Genomic DNA, 21,263 nt, shown 5'->3' on the forward strand with positions numbered 1-21,263 from the left:
TTTAATTTCTATTATTTCAAAATACATTTAATTAAAAGTACTCCACAGGTAAATCCATTAAACAATTTACTGTCAGAACAAAATATTCCTACTGTTGTGATTAGATTTTGGCTTCTTTAATACAAAAATTAATTTCTCCAAACTTTGCTTTAATTATATTTCCTCATGGGAAAACTAAATACAGTATATAATTAAATGGCTGTTTCTGCATTCACTTTTTTATTCCTTTTAATGATTTTTAGTGTGGTCACAAGTTTGACAGCCGCAATACATTGATAACATAGCTGAAGACAGTATTGAAATAAATGTTACAAAAGCGTGGCAAGTTTTAAAATGTCAACTCTGAGTGATGGTGCATTTCCCATGTATTTGCATCTGTACCCCCAAATTTCACAACTCGGTCTGTGCTTATCCTCACCAGGTTAAGGTGTATGCCTCACTTAGGTCAGGGCAGGAGCTGTTGTGCCTTTTTTTTTTTTTTGCGGTACGCGGGCCTCTTTCTCACTGTTGTGGCCTCTCCCGCTGCGTAGCCCAGGCTCCGGACGCGCAGCCCCAGCGGCTACGGCCCACGGGCCCAGCCGCTCCGCAGCACGTGGGATCCTCCCGGACCGGGGCACGAACCCGTGTCCCCTGCATCGGCAGGCGGACTCTCAACCACTGCGCCACCAGGGAAGCCCTGTTGTGCCTTTTTGCAGACCCAGACTTTCAAGAGCAAGTGTTGAACTCAGGCATTCCACGGAGCATGTTGGCAACATCAGACTTTGCTTTGGTTCCTATTACTGTGTGAGCTACCTGATCTCCCAGGGTTTGGGCTAGCACAAGGGGTATTTTGATATCCCTGCATGAGACCAGCAGGCAGTTTCTGTACATGTTTCCTTGGGGAGGGGGTTGGGGGAGATTCTAGAACTGATGTGCAGTCTTCCAACACACTGTCTGACAGAGCTGGAACCAAGATGGGATTCATAGTAACTTTTTTTCATCAAAGGTATTAACAGTCCAAGCAACAGCCTGAATGCCTTTAGTTGACCACTTCTTCAAGTAGTTTGGGGATACAAAATCCTTTTGCATGAGGAAACCTGAAATTCCACACAGGTACCATAAGATATTACGTATGCTCCAAGCAAATGAAACATCTATTACCACAAACATGGATTGTATCCAGAGAGTATCATAGTCCCATCTGCTGTATGGCTAAGGTTCCAAGGTCTGTGAGTTAAAGCCATTACTACACTGTGATCTGTTTGTCTCATAGATAACTTCTGGCAAGAAAGAGCAAATACTACGACTATTGTATAGTTGAGGAAATTCCATACACATTTTCTTTAGAACATCAGTAGCCATATTTGCATGGCCTTTGACATCAAAGAAGACTGTGACGTTATGGTTCAGGCACTCTGCTCCAGCTTCCCTCAGGGCAGGGATCTTCTCATCAGGGAAATGATTCCTGAATCTGTGACCTGCTGCAGGATTAAACTTTCTAATTTGTTCAAGTGTCAAATCACACATCGACCAGTCCCATCAGTCTACTTGTGCTATTGTGCATTAAGGTAGCAATCTCAGCAGAAGGAAACGCAGCATCCAACTGTTCTCTGACTCATTGTGACTGCCACTGCCAATGGCAGAAACTCAGTCCTGGGGCTTGAGCACCAGCAGAGCCCTGTGGGAGGGCACATGCTCAAGGCTGAAGAGGCGCAGCAGGAGACAGAGGCTGCCGGTGAAGAAGCAAGCAGTGAAGGGCTGCACGTCACCAGCCACAGCAGCAGCAGCAGGAAGGAGGACTCCTGGTCCTCTCACAGCCACATGCCTGTGACTATACCGGTGAGGATAGGAGTCCTGGATCCACTGGGCTCCTTGGACAGGCCAGAGCACAGGGATAAAGCACAAGGCACTCACTGCAGCTTGCCCATTTACATTTTAGTCCAGGATTTTTTTGATAAATCGAAAGTGTATAGGATTTTATAGAATTCATTGAGTATTACTTTTTAAAAGCTTACCTGTACTTTGATTTCAGTTTACTAGTCATAAATGAAATACGCCCAGATTTCCCATTAAATTAATAAGAAGGCCACACATTAAAAAATTATTTCTATTTTAATAACAAAGTATATAATATGGACATGAAATGTAAATGCACACAAATTAAATAGATTATTATGTACATCAGTTAAATTGATTAGCATTTTGTTGATCAACAAATAATAGACTAAACTTGAAATAATTCTTCTCAGTTTGATAGTCTCAAGCAAAATTATTTCCTAAAAACAGCGTTTAAGATATAAGGGAATACACACAATAATATATCCATTCTTGTCGTTCATTCAGAGGCATTACATGTTGACAAACCTGCATATAAAAATAGAAAGCCTTTACCTTCCTTTTATATACTGTAATTTGGGGCTAATTTTTCAATAGGACAACATTTCTAGAACCTATGTAAAAAATACCACTGTGCAGATAAAATTCTTTAATATTTGTGCTTAGCAGGGACCTGCAATCTACGATCTGATGTCTAACAGGATAATCCAGCCTAAATTCTACGTAATATAGTATTTGGTAGTTGGTATTTGTGAATGTGGGTAAAGAGGAGTGGTAGAAAGGGAAGGAAATATTCTTTCCTCACTAAGCCTAGAACATTAAAAAAAAAAACCATGATTGGGATAACAGAAAAGATAAACTCTTCTTATCCTGTTTTAGCATGTTTTAGGATTTCACTGACAGTATGGAGAAAAAAAGGGAAAGAATAGAAAGTTTTTTCCTTTTTCCCTTAACTAAACTAGTTTCAGGGTCTACTGATCTCTCCCTGCCTTTGAACTCCTGGCTAAATCAGAAACCCAGAGTTCTGCTAACACCATAACTTCAGCTATTCTAGCTCTTGACTTAGTTGGTTATCTGAAACTCACAGGCATTTTTTCTTTTAGGTTACCTCAGAAAATCTTAATAATGTAGATAAAAATATTTTGAGTTATCAAAAGTCCTATTACTATTAATACTACTTTGTATTTCTATAAAATATTCAATAGTGCTTTCACATATATCATTATATTTTTATCTTTACATTAATTTTGTGAAGTACCTAAAACTGGTGACATTACATTAATTTTACACTTAAAGAGACTGAAACAAACAAAAAAGAGACTGAAACAGAGAAGTTAAGTGAATGTCCCATAATCACTGAACCAAATAGTGAGAACTGGATTAGAACCAGTCTCCTATCTCATAGTACAGGATGGTACTAATACAAATATCATACTTAAAATAATTTTCTACTTTATTTATATTTATCTACATATTTATCCATAACATTAATAGCAAAAATATTTTTTTTAAATTGATAAAACAAAAGGCTTTAATTAGAAAACAATGCATTACCATTGTAGATTTTGGTGCCACTTCTACTGCAAATATGTCAAGTCCTCTGTTGTTTACACAGTTTTTACTCAGCTCGTTGTTGATGTGAATAATCACTTTATTATCTGACTATAAAAAAAAGATTTTATAAGTTGCTAGTCCTTTCTTTACTAAATACATACAAACAAAATGATAATTGCAAAACACTTTGCAAGTCTTGTGATAGAGATATTCACAGGGTTCTATAGAAACAAAGAAGACGTTATAGAAACACAGAAACATTAGCTCAGACTGGGGTATCACGGAAGACCTTATGGAAGAAGTGATACTGGAGATAATATATCATTGATAACGATAGCCTCTAGGATGGATAGCAAACAAGAGAAAGCAGAATGAAGCTGATAAATAAGAGAAATGTAGGAGTCAAAGTATTCCCCTGCTAAAGAACCTGTAATCACTCTCTAATGACGACAAAGGGGCAATATAACATTAGACTACCTGGATTCATCTCTCATCCCTTCTACTATTTAGCTCTGCGACCTTTTGTAAGTTATTTAACATCCCTGTGCACAAGTTTAACATCCCTGTGCACAAGTTTCCTTGTGTGTAAAATAGGAATAGTATAATACTTAGGAATAGGAAAATAGAAATAGTATAATACTTACCTCATTAGGTTGTTGTGAGAAGTAAAAGCGTTAAAGTGCCTGGCACATGGTAAGCTCTAAAATATTATTATTACCTCATTTTGGTGAAGGGAAATTTAATTTTCCTTGAGGGAAAAGGAGATGGAGGGTTGAGAAATGAAGGTAATAGAGCAGAGGAATTGGGGTAAGGTAGTGGCTCTCTTCCACCCTTTTAATTCTAATGAAACGTAGAGGGCTCACACACACACAACCAAAACCAAACAAACAAGAAAACATAGAGGGCAGAAACAGAAACATGCTGGATCTTAGGAACCACTCTCCAAAGTGTTATGATCCATTTGAAGACTGCAATCTACTGGCTGGGGAACCTATCTTATTTCATCAAGTCTAAACTCTTCTATCTTGTTTTCAAGATAACATATATAATCTGGACCCATTCAACCTATGTTATTTACCTTTCAAATACTTCTCCAAATAAAGCTCTCTGTTTCTGCAAAGGAGATAGTCTCACTTTTTCATCTATAGTTCACATTAACTCTTACTCATATTTCTCCTTATACTGTTTCTCCTGCTTCTAAAGGCTGCCTCTCTGCGTATCTAAATTCTAGTTATCCTTCAAATCCTATACACATGTTTAAATCCCACATCAGTTCCCTTCCCCCTAATCACAAACCCTTCCCCAACTTCTATAGTCCAAACTAACATCAAGTACAAGAGATACAAATACAGTTGAATTCCTATTGCACATACAAACAGTATTATGTAATTTAACATTTAACTGTTATTTCGAGAGTATTAATTTTGCCTTTACAATTAGCCCATAAACTCCTTGACAGCAGAGACCATGTTATACTTTCTAGTGGCCCCTATGGTGACTATGAGAGTTACATAATATATATTCACATTGACTCAATACTCAGCCAAATCTTAATGCACTTTAAGAAATTTATGAAAGGCATAAAAATAATGTAAATCTCACCCAGGAACTAAAAGAAATAAGCCAACAGTTCTAAAAAACCTAGCCATCTTGAGTAAGATTTTATAAAAATTTATAATTTCTAGAAAACTCAGTATATCTGACTTTAAGAATTTATGTGTGTATTCTCTTGACCAGCAATATCAATAGTAGCAAAGAAGATGGCCAAAAGCCAGAAATAATTGGCTTGATAAAAACAGGTCCTGGACAGTGGAATATATTTAATTAGATAAAATGATGATAATCTGTAGGATTTCTGATACTGCAAAGTTTGTATAAAACAGTTGGGCTAAATTCTTTTCTTTACTTTGTTTATATTTCTTTAAAACATGATGTCCATTATTTAAAATAGCTATATATGTGTGAAGACTTTTAGTAACAAACTAAATAAAATACTTTGTATCCAGATTATGCTCTATCTTCATAGATCTCCAAATATTTAATTTTCATAATATTTTAATAGAAAAACAATTGTCTCATAAGGAAACACAAAAAATAAATATCTAATAAATAAAGTAAATATTATATACCTTAAAAATATATAAAAATTATCATGCCCAGTTTGAGTTAGAAACTCAAAAAGAAAAAAGAATAACTTGACTATTACAGATATTATTAATGTAATGGGGTATTTAATTACTATGCAAGAATAGGGTGAGAAAGAAGATGGAACATAGTAGCAAACATTGCTGTTATGAGGAGAACCACCTCATAACTGATACCTTGTTTTCAATAACTGATGTTATCCAGGTGTCACACTTATAAGTATGTACAATTATATTTTCATAGCCATCCATTACTTTGGCATCGCCTTTGTTAAGAACAGATTTACAAATGGCCTTCTCAAGTTGCCCACTGCATGCCTCCATATGGGCAGTTTTAATTCTTGGCTTGCATTTGTCTGCATAGATATCAATGACAAATGGGCATGCCTGAAATGAAAAATAAATCAAACCTTGTTTTAGCCTTTTGATAGAATTTAAATTATTTATTATTAATATGTTTATCATATGACTTAAGAACATACTTTCTAGCTTGTCCTTCTGATACACATTTATGAGGGAAATTTTAGTACTATGAATTGATTAATAAAAAAGCATGAAATTCTGATTTTTTGGTTGCATATTAACTGATAATGTTCATAGAAAAGCAAAGAAACCTTCTTTACGCCAACCCCTCCATTTGCTCTAAAGCTAACTCATGTCATGTTAGTTACTTAATTTCCTTTCCTAACTACAGAAAGACTACAGAAAGAATTCATCAACAGGCTCTAAAGAAATTATGTGAAACTCAATACACGAATATACAGCACCAAAAATAACTAAGTGTAGAAAAATTAATTCACACAGTTTATAGTTAGTGTAAAAGCACCTTTAAAAATCTGAGATCTAAAGAGATTTTCTGCACTTGGAAATAGATTTTTCTAATGTCTACTCTTTAGTCTCTACCATAGCCTACAAGATACTGCACACGGTAGCCTCTCTATACAGCCCAGTCCCCTGCCTTGCAGGACATGTTCCAGTTACTCTGCTTTTTCATATCCTAGAACAAATAAAGCTCTTTCCTGTGTCAGGGATTTCGTATGTAGTATTCTCCCTGCTTAGAAGATTCATACATTTTCAAATATATATCTCATCCTCCTCTTTCAAGTTTAAGCTTAAGTGTCACTTCTGCAGAGAGAGTGGCTCTGGTCCCCCAATCTCCTTCACTCCCCCACTGTTCTCTACTTTGGCCACTGGCTTGTTCCCTTCAAAACACTTTTGAAATGATTTTATTAATTTTGCATTTAATCAGTCATCCTCCTTCATGGAATGTCCATGAGGGCAGAATTTTTGACTATTTTATACATCACTGTGCCTCTTTATTACAAGCTTACTTTATGTAGGCATTAAAGTGTATTCGTTGAGTAAATGAATGAATTCACACACATTGATGATCAACTTTTTATTATGGGGACAAAAGATAAAAGTCTGAACTTAGTAGAACAATATACATTTTTATTTTTTTTAAAAAAGTTTAAAAACATTTAATGACTCCAACCTTTGGCAATAATAAAGTCACCTTTTTAAGAGATAGTAGTATGAAAAATCACTGGAAAAGAAAGCAGAAGATCTGAGTTTGTAATTGGGTTTTGCCATTTACTAGCTTCGTGATCTGGGGAAGTCACTTCACTTCTATGAGGCTCAGTTTCTTCATTGAGAAGGTGGGGATAAACAGTATATATCCTGCCAAGAGTTGCTAGAAATATCTAATAGTAATATGTGTCAAAATATTTCACAATATAGAATTCTAAAAAAAATTTTAATAATTATGATTATGGCATTTTAAAGGTTTAATTTATTTTTTCAGTACTGAATAGATTCTGGTATTATTCTACCATTTTTCAAGTCTTGCTTATTTGTCTTATTCAACCAAAGAGTATCAATATTACATTCAGATATCACTGACTGTAAACATCTTAAAGTCTTTGTTAAAGACGTATTCCCTAAAATTTTTAAAGAAAATCTTATCTACTCTAAAAATGGTGCCCTTTAACTGTATTACTTTTTTCTGTTCATGGACTTGATCTTTTATTTACTTATCTTTTTTATCCTACTAAGTTAATGTAGGAAGCATACAATAAGGAAGAAAACAATTCATTGTAAATTGGTAATTGTAAAAATATTAACAATATATAATAAGGAAGATGGGGAAGATTGTAATAAAAAAACCTAGATTAAGGCATGCTACTAAAATTTTGCACAAAGTGTGGCTCTTAGCTACCTGTTAGCCAAGATAAAAGTGAAAGAGAGTGTATTCCGTAGCTCTCAATATCTAAAAAAACGAAGGAAATTTTTCCCAGTTCTGAATTCCAAAAGGAATTTATACCATGAAATTCTTTTTTTAAAAAGAAGAGAAGGAAAAAAAGGAAAAAAACTAGGCATACGTTTTGCTTATCAACGTCCAATAAAGAACAAATTATTGTTATGGTGACATAGGGGCAATGCTCTTGCAGGAGGAACAATAAAGAAGTTATGCGGCTCTTTGAAAGAGGATCTGCCTTTATAAGTTGATAGAGTGGATAACCTATAATTCTAAAACTGAATTAGGGGGTTTAATAAGAAAAAATAAAGTAAAAGTGACTGGCTGTGCCTGATTGTAGAGGAAAAAAATAAGACAAACTGAGAGTATATAGTAACTTATAGAATGCTTAAAATAAACTTTGGTTTACTAAAACCATTCAATTAATGAGATTTCAAACAAACCTAAGCCCTTTCCTAAATCCTAACCTGTAACTGATACTTTGGTTAGTCTTTGTGACACAATACCTACTAATTTAATAGGTGGGATCAAAATATAGCTCATTTAGACGTTAGATTACTTACATAATATACGACTCAAGAAATTGCCAAAAAAACGGTTCCTGAATCCTTATGGGCAAAAGACTCTACAGACATATTCAAACCAATTAGGACACAGCTCATAAGATTTTAAATGGATTCTTCCTAAATTATCATAAATTTTTTTTTTTTTACAAACATGAAAATGTTAGGTCATGCTCTAGGTATATTAACTCAGTAACATAGCACACATCAAAGAACCATTGCCTATCAAAGCTAATACCTTAACTGAACAGGCTCATTGTCTCAGAGCACAGGTATCAGTCAAAACTAAATCAGTCCAAATACCTTCAGATTTTGTATGAATCCTTTAAATAAAATGTTATCACATGTGTATATCCCTGTCATTGATGGAAGTATTCAATATTTTTATACCAATTAATTAATTATGAATTATTACTTTCTCCCTCTATTACCATCTGCTGATTGAATACTTTCAACCCAACAACTCTATAACCCTTACTGAATGAGGAGAATCTCCTCATTATGATTCTGTAAATCAAGAAGTATCCATACCCAGAAAAAAATTTTGGATGCTTCAATACCAAATCCTGACTTAATATTGTTTATTGATGGGGTTATATTAAAAAAAATAAAAAGGACAATACCAGGCTCGACATAATAAGTAGCCTAGTCTCTTTTGTAAAATCTATTTCCTTACCATGAAATAGCTTAGCTCAAATGATTAAATTATGGCTCTCTCTAAAGCATATCAAATCACTAGAAGAAGAGAGTAAAATACACATACTAGCTAACAGCTAGTATGCTTTTAGAATAATTGACTTTTTTAAAATGTTATAGAAAAAAACAAGGTTTTATTTGCACTTTCGCAAGTACTCTTTAAAAATGAACAACAAATACATGATTTGATACCTAAAATAATTGCTATCATAAAGGAAGAGACAGTAAAAGAAGTTCTATAGAAGCTAATATCTATACTATAGATACCACAGAAATACTTTAGAAGTACTATACAAATACTTTTAACAGACCATTATATTAAACAGACTACTCTGACTAAAGTCCTTATGTAAAAGCATTGTAAGAATAATAAAATAAAATCCATGGAAAAGTTTAAGGATTGCATTGTAGATATACAAACTTTGGCCTCCCAAATTCTGAAAAGAAACAATGGGTACAATCAGGTTATAAGAACCACGAGGATTAAGATCTGACAAAACCAAAATAGCCACCTGGACTACAAAAATAAAGAATAAAATCCTTTGTGAAACAATTCATTCCAATAGGGACAAACTGGCTATAATATCAAACACTAAGGAAAGAACCTTCCTAGGATGATGAAGGATAAAGTCGGTCCATGCTTTATTTGGAACTAAATTAACCTAAAAAAATTGAGGGACATGAACTGAGACTATGCTCTAAAAGACTCTGGGCATGTCCAAATTGAATTTATACAGTTGCCTCTCCTGCCATGGTTTCTGAATATGTCGTACTAATAATAGCACATTTCTTTTCAGAATGGATCAAAATATTTCCCTGTTGAAAGGTCACAACCATCATGACTGCCTAGGACATTCCAAATTACTGATCCCGTGACAAGGGACACATTTAACTGGAACAATTATTCATAAATTTGGATTATGTACTCAAAAACATTTTTGTCTTTATCGTTCCCAAATCTCTGGGAAAACGATAAGGGCCTTAACAGAATTAGAAAGACACACCCTTTAAAAATCCTAAAGTGAGGTTTACCAGAGAACCTCCAGAAGCCAGCAGTACACAGAATTAACTGCTAACCCAGAAACCTTTCAATAAGCACATGACCATATGAAGTAAGAAGCTTCCTCTCGAGACCACTGGAGCAAGATTCTTCTACAGGTTACAGTCTTCTTTGAACACTCTTGTTTATTCATAGCTTTCCTCTTTACTGATTTAAGGGTATATATGTCTGACTTAGCCTATCATGTTCTCCTTATTAGTAAGACTTTCCTAAGTCTAGGCTTTAAGGAAAATATGTTTGAACTATGAGAAATAAAAATGCAATATTTATTATTAGTCACAGCACCAAGAAACACCAAGAAACAATATACCTACAATCCCACAAAGGATGATTACATGACTTGTGCAGCTTCTATGTGGAAATCAGACTATTTAATGCCAACCCAGAACCAAGGTAAATTATTTTGTACAGCTATTAGTTAGGCCATTACAAGGGTATGACTCTCCAATACCCTCAGTGGGTTATATTTCCTGACATACACCCCAAAATAATAAAACCCTTTCTGCAAAAGACTCCTGAAGATAGTAAGCCGATTCGCAGCAGTTATGCCACTCCACATGATCATCAAAACATTGCTCCTTCATTCTGGTTGACACAGTAATTAATATAGCCTAAGCCCTGGGGGCACAACAAGCCAGTTGAGTTAAATTCTTTAACACAAACGGGTATAGATAATTAAAAAGCCTCGACTTTCTTTTGAACAATCAGGGAGGAGTCTGCACTAATGCTAATACTTCAGGTTGTACCTGGATTAACACTAGAAGTAAAACTAACTAAAACTACAAAAGGCTATAAAAAATAGACTTAAGGAGTCCTTGGGACTTTTCTTGGCCAAGTCTGGAAAATCTGGGGTCATGATTCTGGAGTGCCCTTCAGTCCTTTCTTATAATACTTCTAGTTGTACTTGTCTCAGAGTTTAACTGTTGTCCAGAATCTTAAAATGCTTCAGTAACTTAAAAAGTTACTTTCCCAACAGATGACTTAAAGGCAAAAACAGGATGAAATCATGATACATGCACAAACTGAAAATTAGATCTCCACAGAGGAAACCTCTTCAAAGAGAATCAACATCAGTGGTTGAGTGAATCGTTGATGGTTTTTTCTGCAGCCTTAGCTGGATGAAAATCAAAAGGAAAGACTGGGAATAAAAAAGTGCCCATAAACTTATGAAAAAACTGATTATTCTGTCGTTATGGTAATGAGCAGTCATCAGAACTTGGTTTTTTCTTTAATATATATTTAATTTTTATAAGTAAAATAGTTAATATACAATGTTGTGCTAGTTTCTTGTGTACAGCAAAGTGATTCAGTTATATACGTATGTATATAAACACACAGATATGTACGTATATATTATATATATATTTTTTCATATTCTTTTCCGTTATAGTTTATTATAAGATATTGAATAGAATTCTTTGTTCTATACAGTAGGACCTTGCTGTTTATCTATTTTATATACAGTGGTTTATCTATTTTATATATATAGTAGTTTGCTAATCCCAAACTCCTAATAATTTATCCCTACCCCCCTTTCCCCTTTGGTAACCATAAGTTTTTGTTCTATGTCTGTGAATCTGTTTCTGTTTTGTAAATAAGTTCATTTGCATCATATTTTAGATTCCACATATAAGTGATATCATATAATATTTGTCTTTCTCTGTCTGACTTACTACACTTACTATGATAATCTATAGGTCCATCCACGTTGCTGCAAATGGCATTATTTCATTCTTTTTTATGGCTGAGTAGCATTCCATTGTGTGTGTGTGTGTGTGTGTGTGTGTGTGTGTGTATTCCATTGTGTGTATGTATGTATATACCACATCTTCTTCATTCATTCCTCTGTTGATGGATTTTTAGGTTTGCTTCCATGTCTTCGCTATTATAAACAGCACTGCTATGAACACTGGGGTGCATGTATTTTTTTGAATTAGAGTTTTCTCTGGATATGTGCCCAGGAGCACGATCGCTGGATCATATGGTAACTCTATTTTTAGTTTTTTAAGGAACCTCCACACTGTTCTCCATAGTGTATGCACCAATTTACATTCCCACCAACAGTGTAGGAGGGTCCCTTTTCTCCACACACTCTCCAGTGTTTATTATTTGCAGACTTTCTGATGATGGCCATTCTGACCAGTGTGAGGTGGTACCTCATTGTAGTTTTGATTTGCATTTCTCTAATAATTAGTGATGTGGAGCATCTTTTCATGTGTGTGTTGGCCATCTATATGTCTTCTTTGGAGAAATGTCTATTTAGGTCTCCTGTTTTATGATTGCATTGCTTTTTTTTTTTTTTTGATATTGAGCTGTTTGATATTTTGGAGATTAATCCCTTGTTGGTCACATCATTTGAAAATGTTTTATCCCAGTCCATAGGTTGTCTTTTCACTTTGTTTACGGCTTCCTTTGCTGTGCAAAGCTTTTAAGTTTAATTATGTCCCATTTATTAATTTTTGCTTTTGTCTCCATTACTCTAAGAGATGAATCAAAAAAAATATTGCTTCAATTTACGTCAAAGACTGTTCTGCCTATGTTTTCCTCTAGGAGTTTTATGGTGTCATGTCTTATATTTAAGTCTTTAAGCCATTTTGAGTTTATTTTTGTGTATGGTGTGAGGAAGTGTTCTAACTTCACTGATTTACATGCAGCTGTCCAGCTTTCCCAACACCACTTGCTGAAGAGATTGTCTTTTCTCCATTGTATATCCTTGTCTCCTTTGTCAAAGATTAATAGTCTGTAGGTGTGTTTGTTTATTTCTGGGCTTTCCATTCTGTCCCATTGATCCATATGTCTATTTCTGTGCCAACACCATACTCTTTTGATTACTGTACCCTTGTAGTATTGTCAGAAGTCTGGGAGGATTATGCTTCCAGCTTTGTTTTTTCCTCAGGATTGTTTTGGCAATTCTGGGTCTTTTGTGATTCCATATAAATTTTAGGGTTATTTGTTCTATTTCTGTGAAAAATGTCATGAAAGGGATCTCAGTAAGTCTACAGATTGCTTTGGGAAGTATGGCCATTTAAACAATATTAATTCTTCCAATCCAAGAGCATGGAATATCTTTCCATTTCTTTGAATCATCTTCAGTTTCCTTTACCAATGTTTTATAGTTCTCAGCATATAAGTCTTTTACCTCCTTGGTCAGGTTTATTGCTAAGTATTTAATTATTTGATGTGATTTTAAAAGGGATTTTTTTTCACTTTCCTTTTTTATATTTCATTGTCAGTGTAAAGAAATGCAACAGATTTCTGTATGTTAATCTTGTATCCTGATACCTTGCTGAATTTGTTATCAGTTCTAGTAGTTTTTGCGTGGAGTCTTTAGGATTTTCTACATATAGTATCATGTCATCTACATATAATGACAATTTTACCTCTTCCCTTCCAATTTGGATACATTTTATTTCATTTTCTTGTCTGATTGCTGTGGCTAGGACTTCCAATACTATGCTGAAGAGAAGTGGTAAGAGTGGGCATCCTTGTCTTGTTCCAGATTTTAGTGGGAAGGCTTTCAGCTTTTATCACTGAATATTATGTTGGCTGTGGGTTTGTCATAAATAGCTTTTAAAATGTTGAGATATGTTCCCTCTAACCACATTTTGGTAAGAGTTTTTTTTTATCATGAATGGATGTTGAATTTTATCAAATGCTTTTTCTGCTTCTATTGTAATGATAATGTGCTTTGTCTTTGCTTTTGTTGATGTGGTGTACCACATTGATTGATTTGCGTATGTTGAACCATCCCTGTCACCCTGGGATGAATATATTTGATCACAGTGTATGATCTTTTTTATGTGTTGTTAGAATTTTTGCCTCTATATTCATCAAAGATATTGGCCTGTAATTTTCTTTCTTGGTAGTGTCTGGTTTTGGTATCAGGGTGATGGTGGCTTCATAGAATGACTTTGGGAGTGTCCCTTCCTCTTCAACTTTTTGGAAGAGTTTGAGAAGGTTTGGTATAAGTTCTTCTTTGTATGTTTGGTAGAATTCCCCAGTGAAGCTATTGATTCTGGACTTTCGTTTGCAGGGAGTTTTGGTTTTTTTTTTTATAGATTCTATTTCACTTCTAGTGATTGGTCTGTTCAAATTACCTATTTCTTTTTGATTCAGTTTTGGTGGGCTTTATGCTTCTAAAAACTTGTCCATTTCTTCTTGGTTGTCCAATTTGTTGGCAAATAATTGTTCATAGTATACTCTTATGGTTTTTTGTATTTCTGCAGTATCAGCTGTTATTTCTCCTTTTTCATTTCTTATTTTATTTGGGTCCTCTCTCTTTTCTTCTTGGTTAGCCTGGCCAGAGGTTTGTTGATTTTGCTTACCCTTGCAAAAAGCCAGCTCTTCGTTTTATTGATTTTTCCTAATGTGTTTTATCTCTATTTTATTTATTTACCCTCTGATCTTTATTATTTCCTTCCTTGTGTTGACCTTAATTTTTGTTTGTTCTTCTTTTTCTAAGAAGGTGGTAGGTGGTAGGTTAAGTTGTTTATTTAATTCATTGTTGACCCATTGGTTTTTCAGTAGCATGTAGTTTAGTCTCCATGTAATCATTTTTTTCTCATTTCTCTTTCTGTGGTTGATTTCTAGTTTCATGCCATTGTGGTCAGAATAGATGCTTGAAAGAATTTCTGTCCTCTTAAATTTGCTGAGGCTTGTGTCCTAGTATACGGTCTATCCTAAAGAATGTTCCATATGCACTTGAAAAGAATGTGTATTCTGTTTTTTTGGATGTAATGTCCTGAAAATACCAATTAAGTCTAACTGGTCTATTATATCATTTAGGATCTCTGTTGCCTTATTGATTTTCTGTCTGGATGATCTGTCCATTGATATCAGTGGGGTGTTAAAGTCTTCTACAATTATTGTATTCCCATCAATTTCTCCCTTTATGTCTGTTAGTATTTGTTTTATGTATTTAGGTGCTCCTATATTGGGTGCATATATGTTAATGGGTGTTATGTCCTCTTCTTGTATTGATCCTTTTATCATTATATAGTGTCCTTCTTTATCTTTCTTTATGGCCTTTATTTTACAGTCTATTTCGTCTGAATATTGCTATCTACCCCTGCTTTCTTGTCATTTCAGTTTGCATGAAATATCTTTTTCCATCCCCTCACTTTCAATCTGTGTGCGTACTTCACCCTAAAGTGGGTCTCTTGTAGGCAGCATATTGTAGGCTCTTGTTTTATTATCCAACCTGCCACTCTATGTCTTTTGACTGGTGCATTTAGTCCATTGACATTTAAGGTAATTATTGATAGATATGCATTTACTGCCATTTTAAACCTTGTTTTCCAGTAGATTTTCAATTTCTTCTTTGTTCCTTTCTTTCTCTTTTTGCTTTTCCTTTGGTGGTTTGATGGTTTTCTTTTGTGTTATGCTTGAGTTCTTTTGTTTTTGTTTTTTGTGAATCTATTATATGCTTTTTGATTTGTGGTTACCCTGTTTTTCAAGTATGTTAACCCATTAGTATATCTACTTGCTTTAGACTGGTAGTCATATAGGCTCAAACACATTCTTAAAAAAAAACCCTAAATTTTCTTACTCCTCTCTGCCACATTTTATTTTGATGTCCTCTTTTTCATATTCATGTTTATGCTTTTGCTGTTCATTGTAGTTATCATTGCTTTCACAAAGAAACTGTTTTTCTGTGTAATGCCTGATTTGATTGTGATTTTCTCTTTCCTATAGATTCTTGTTTCTTTTCTATTTAGAGAAGACCATTCAATATTTCTTTTAGGATAGGTTTAATATTGCTGTATTCTTTTAGTTTTTGCTTATCTGAAAAATTCATTATCTCTCCTTCTATTCTAAATGATAATTTTTCTGGGTAGAGTATCCTAGGTTGCAGGTTTTTCCCTTTCAGGACTTGGAATATGTCTTGCCACTCCCTTCTGGCCTGCAATGTTTCTGTAGAGAAATCAGCCTTATGGGGCCTCCCTTGTAACTAACTCTTTGTTTTTATCTTGCTGTTTTTAGAATCCGCTCTTTATCTTTGAGGTTTGCCATTTTAATTATATAATATGTCTTGACATAGTTCTGTTTGGGCTCATCCCGTTTGGGACCCTCTGTGCTTCCTGTACCTGGATATGTTTCTTTCTTTAGGTTTGGGAAGTTTTCAGCCAAAATTTCCTCAAATACATTTTCAATCTCTTTTTCTCTTTTTTTTTTTTTTTTTTTTTGCTGTTTAGCTTTCTGTGTGCTGTTCTGGTTGGGTGATTTCCATTATTCTGTCTTCCAGATAACTTATTCATTCTTCTGCATTACTTAGTTTGCTATTTACTGCCTTTACCTTGGCTTTCATCTCAGCAAGTGAGTTTTCTAATTTTAATTGGCTCCTCTTTTATAGTTTCTAGTTCCTTGTTACAGTGATCTGCATTTCTATCAATAGGCTTTCTTAATTCCTTCAGTGTTTGTTGTTGCTTTGTTTTGTTTATTTTGGCTGCACCATGAGGCTTGCAGGATCTCAGTTCCCCAACCAGGGACTGAACCCAGGCCGTGGCAGTGAAAGTGCTGAATCCTAACTGCTAGACCACCAGGGAACTCCCCCTTCAGTGCTGTTATTACCTCCTCTTTGAACTTGGGATCTAATAGACTGGAGAGGTCCGTTTCATTGTTTGTCCTTTCAGGGACTTTCTCTTGTTCTTTTCATTGGGAGTAGTTCCTCTGATTCTTCATTCTACTTACACTTCTCTGACTCTGAATTTAGGAGTGGTCATGAAGGGCTGTTTTTATGTGGGAGTATTCCTGTGTAGCCTACATGAGTCTAATAGTTTTGGTGCGAGGGCTGTTTTTAGTATGGATGCCTGCCACATTTTTCCTCAGTGTGTGCTGGCTGTTATCCCCTTGATAGGGGGTGTGATTGGACTTGTGGTGACCAGTGCCTTTACTGGATGTTGAGCAGGGCCTCCTCTTTGCTCTGTGGCTGTCATAGCCCTGTCAGGGTCAAGGTCTGCTCTTCAGTTGTTGGAAGTAGAAGTCCCCAGATCCATTTCTGAGCTGTGGTGTGGGGTAGGTGGGGTTGAAGTATCTCTGCTGGGAGAGCCACTGAGTATTCCTCTGTGGGAGCTGTCCACAAGGTAGTGTGCTCTGGTGTCGTGTGTCACTTGTTGTGTGCTCACAAAGTACACTGTTGTTGGCACTGCCCTCTGCCCCACCTCAGCCATGGGATTGCAGGCAATCAACCCGTATGTCCCTCAGGTACTGTGTTCATAGGCACCAGGACCCACAGTACTCACATATAGTCGTGCCGCTGAACCCACTGTGGGGACTAGGGAATCAGCGCAGACCCTGGCCCTGCCTTCGCATGTGCATGCCTGCAAAGCCCACAGCTGCTAACTCCAGACCTGCCCCAGCCATGGGAGCACCAGTAATCCTCACAGATGTCCCACAGGTGCTGAGCTTACAAAGGTGCTGGCAGCATACATCCACCAAAGTTGCAAAGCCTCTGGACAAGGCTCAGATTTCAGCCCGGCTTCTGAAGTCAAGCAGCCCCTGGAGATTGGCTCAGATTTCAGCTCTGCCTCTGCATGTGGGCAACTGCAGCTTGGTGCTCCCAGAGCTCATGGAGGTGGAGCTGCGCCTGCTGTGAGGTCACTGGAGAATGAGGCTGCTAGTGTAGGGCCCTGCCCTTCCCTTTGCATGCATTAACAACGGGGCTTCTATGGCGGACCTAGGCTTCATCCCGTGCACACCCCCATTTGCGGCCCAGGCCACACTCCAGCCCCTTTGGGCTGTCTCCATGCAGCCAACCCCAGTCCCCTCCCCAGGTCTGTCCGCTGAAGCCCGAGTTTCAGCACCCAGTCACTGTGCACACCAACAGATGCGCATCTCAGGCTGGAGTGTTCAGCAAGGTGGCCAGGACCATCCGTGCTGTTCTCTTTCTGCTCTGCCTGCTGCAAGCCTATTGCTGCACTCTGAGCCTCTGAATCTCCCTTTCTGTCCCGGCTGATCTCCCAGCTGGTGAAGGGGGTTCCCAGGGTGAGGGAACCTTTTCTCTTTCACAGCGCCCTCCCAGGGTTACAGGTCCCATCCCGATTCCTTTTTATATTTTCTTTCATCCTACCCAGTTACGTGGTGATCTTTCTTGGTTGTATGAGATCTGCCAGTGTCCAGTAGGTATTCTGTGAGAATTGCCCACATGTAAATGTATTTTTGATGTATTTGTGGGAGGAGGTGAGATCCACATCCTTCTATTCTGCCATCTTGATCTCTCTCCCCAGAAACTTGTTTTAAAACTGTTCAGTTGATCTGCAACAACTCACTTCAATAAACACACTTTTGTAAGTCAGCCAGTGTTGGCTCCTCACTTTTGAAAGTCAAGCAGTCACAGACAGACTCATGTAAATAAATATACCACTGAGTGCCAACCAGTCAACAGTCTCACCTGAGTAACCATGCTTCCCCAAAACACTTTATAAATAAGATGAACATTCTGCTTTGCATAGAGAAACTGCACCTGACCAGATAGCTCTCCCTTGTAGTAAGCAATCAATTCATTTTTGTCCTTTTATTCCAGCTACTGAGTGGTGGTCTCATCATCCTTTGACATTTTCACTGTATAAATTATTTTTTTTAACCTTTGGAACATTCAGTGATATGAATATATTACCTATTCAATAAAAAAATAAAATTTAAATAAAAAGATCTTTGTCTCAGAAATCCTTCTTGCCTAAGACTTCAGAAGTCAACGACATCAGCAAATGTTATAAAATGTCTTAATTTGCTCTTAACTAATTCCTTTGTTAAGTGAAAGCATGTGTAGCAGACACAATATTATTCACAGATTAGATGCTGATTTTGCACCATGCTTAAAAATGTGAGATTCACTAAATGTTAGGTTAAAGTAGGATGTAAAAAGTTACTGGAACTATTCACCTCTTATTAATAGAAATGGCAAAAAAAATTACAGAGAACTTCTCAGAAAACAAATTTATGAGGAATGTTAAATGATGTCAAAACTAGGAACTAAACCAAAGACTCAATACACCCAAAACTTAAAATTTGTTGGTGGTAGTGTTACCCTCTGAGGTTGATTTATTTATAGAAAGGACAGATACTATTTTTAATTTATAAACAAATGTATTGTTATCTAATTGTGTGGTCTAAAACTATTAAATCTTTATTCTAAACTTTATTAAAGGACACAAAAAGATACAATTTAAGAAATAGGCCTAATTTTTATTATTCCTCTGGTTTATTGTAAGTCTTATTCAACTTTTATACCTTATCATGTTAATAAATAATAATAATGATAGCTAATACATACACAGTGCTTTCTATGAGCCAAGTGCTGTTCCAAGTGTTTTACAAATATTAACCCAAGGAGTACCTCTGTAAAAAGATCAGAATTCCAGTTCTCATCCAGACATATTCTCCTTATTATATGAGAGCCTTTATTCTATTAGGACAAAGAGTCTCTGAATAGAAATGAAATTTTAGCAACTCAAATAGCCATTGCCAATTAAGAAATATAATTTTTTATATTACCAATCTTTTTCCTGCACATCATATGCTCAAACTCCTGTTGTTCCTGAATTACTTAAATGTTGGCAGTAACTAAATTTCAGGTAAGAACTTGTATAAACTAGCAGAAACATACTGTTGTACCCAGGATTCATTCATGTATTGAAGTTCAAGGATTTTAGAGCCCAATTCAAAAGTCCTGTGTCAGGAAAATGCTCATGGGGTAAAATATTATGTACATTAAACCCACTGAAAAACTTCAAGATTGTTTTACCTCTGTCAGTTCCAGAGCTTTATTGTAGCCCATTGAGTGCAGAGTTACCCAAAGGTCACAAGGATCTCCTTCTCCATCACTGGCTTCCATTAGATTCAGATTCATAAAGCCCTGTCTTGTTAGTTCATTCTTCTTTGTATCGAAGTTCTCTGTCAAAACAACCAGAAGTTTCTTTCTTACATAATTTAAAAATTCATACACTTACTAAAATGTCTACTATATATTAGTATTCACAAATGTTTATTTTAAAAGAGGCCTTAGGAATCTGTGAGCACTACAAAAGTGAAATAAGAATGACTCAAAACATGTTTGAGACATACTGTTCTAATTTTCCACAAAAAGCACTGTCACAGTGCATGATTTAGTTTTTCAACAAGAGCTGAAGTCAAAAATAGTACAAATATATTCCAAAATCAGAGGAAACTTTAATTTTTCTGGGTAAATTCCAACCTGCCTATCTAAAGTATATACTGACATATATTTCAAAAATTAGTATATGTGCTGCCAAATCCAGGGCTGTATTTCAAAAATTAAAATGCTTCTTATATACTTGCCACTTAAACCCAAATGAATTTGATGTAATACCCCCCAAACTACTGGTGTTTCAAAAGGGAAATGTGGATGGTGCCAGGTTTAAGGAGACTGCTATATTCTTAACTGCTTTAATTTTAACTGAATTGTCCACTGGTCCCTAAAAAACTGTTAGATAATGGGGAACACTTTGGAGTCCACGAATCTCCCAGACAAATTTAAGTACCCATTTTAACATTGTTTATAAGCATAAATTCATGAAGAAATATCTAGATATATATAATTCCTGAATGTTTCTATAATATAGACAATAAACAGCTACTCATTTTAGATTACATTCTGTTAATTGTCCTACAACAAAGAAAGATCTTATTTTCCAACTCCCATCTGTAATATACCCAAGGAAAATGGGTACTCTTATTTGAGATATCTCTTTTGTACACATTACTGTGAGAAAAGAGGCAGAGACATAACTGCTTAAAACTGGTTGACTGATTAATAGTTTAAATGTTTAGAGTTTGGAAAGTGACTCATAACTTTTGTAAGGAAAAAAAGTAAATGTAGATTAAATTAGATCATAGAAAGACATGGTAGCCACTAAAATGGAAGCTGGAGCTACTAAGTAGAAAAGCAAGATAAAAAAATTAATATTTGATATATAATACAAAGAAATTATTACTTTCAAGAAAAATGTACCTAGATACTATGCTATAGAGACTATCAATAATCTACTTTTAAAACTTAAAATGATCAATTCTCCATTAAGTTTTTAAAGTTTATTAATACCCAACTTCAAGACTTACATTAAAGCTACAGTAATCAAGACAGTGTGGTACTGGTGACAGATGAGACAAACAGATCAGTGGAATAGAGAACTCAGAAAATACTCATACAAATATAT

General features: G+C 35.5%; 1 protein-coding gene and 1 pseudogene across 3 annotated transcripts in view; both read right to left on the reverse strand.

Annotated features, from left to right (window-relative positions):
- Positions 1 to 754: 754 nt before the first annotated feature.
- Positions 755 to 1,907, reverse strand: LOC111178344 (glycerophosphodiester phosphodiesterase 1 pseudogene; annotated as a pseudogene).
- EFCAB7 (EF-hand calcium binding domain 7) overlaps positions 1,538 to 21,263 on the reverse strand; it is a 51,936-nt gene continuing 32,210 nt past the window's right edge. For 2 of the 3 annotated variants that reach the window (XM_089921527.1, XM_089921520.1), the window contains 3 exons: positions 19,832 to 19,980; positions 5,691 to 5,900; positions 1,538 to 3,477 (listed from right to left, as the gene is read on the reverse strand). In XM_089921527.1, coding sequence (XP_089777653.1) covers positions 3,283 to 3,477; positions 5,691 to 5,900; positions 19,832 to 19,980 — 554 coding nt within the window. In that variant the 3' untranslated portion in view covers positions 1,538 to 3,282. The remainder of the gene's footprint in view (positions 3,478 to 5,690; positions 5,901 to 19,831; positions 19,981 to 21,263) is intronic. The other variant, XM_022581238.3, reaches the window with a different exon arrangement.

Source organism: Delphinapterus leucas, chromosome 1 (assembly GCF_059928025.1).
Source record: "Delphinapterus leucas isolate spDelLeu-1000000601 "Yukka" chromosome 1, BTC_Dleu_Yukka2, whole genome shotgun sequence".
Taxonomy (NCBI): domain Eukaryota; kingdom Metazoa; phylum Chordata; class Mammalia; order Artiodactyla; family Monodontidae; genus Delphinapterus; species Delphinapterus leucas.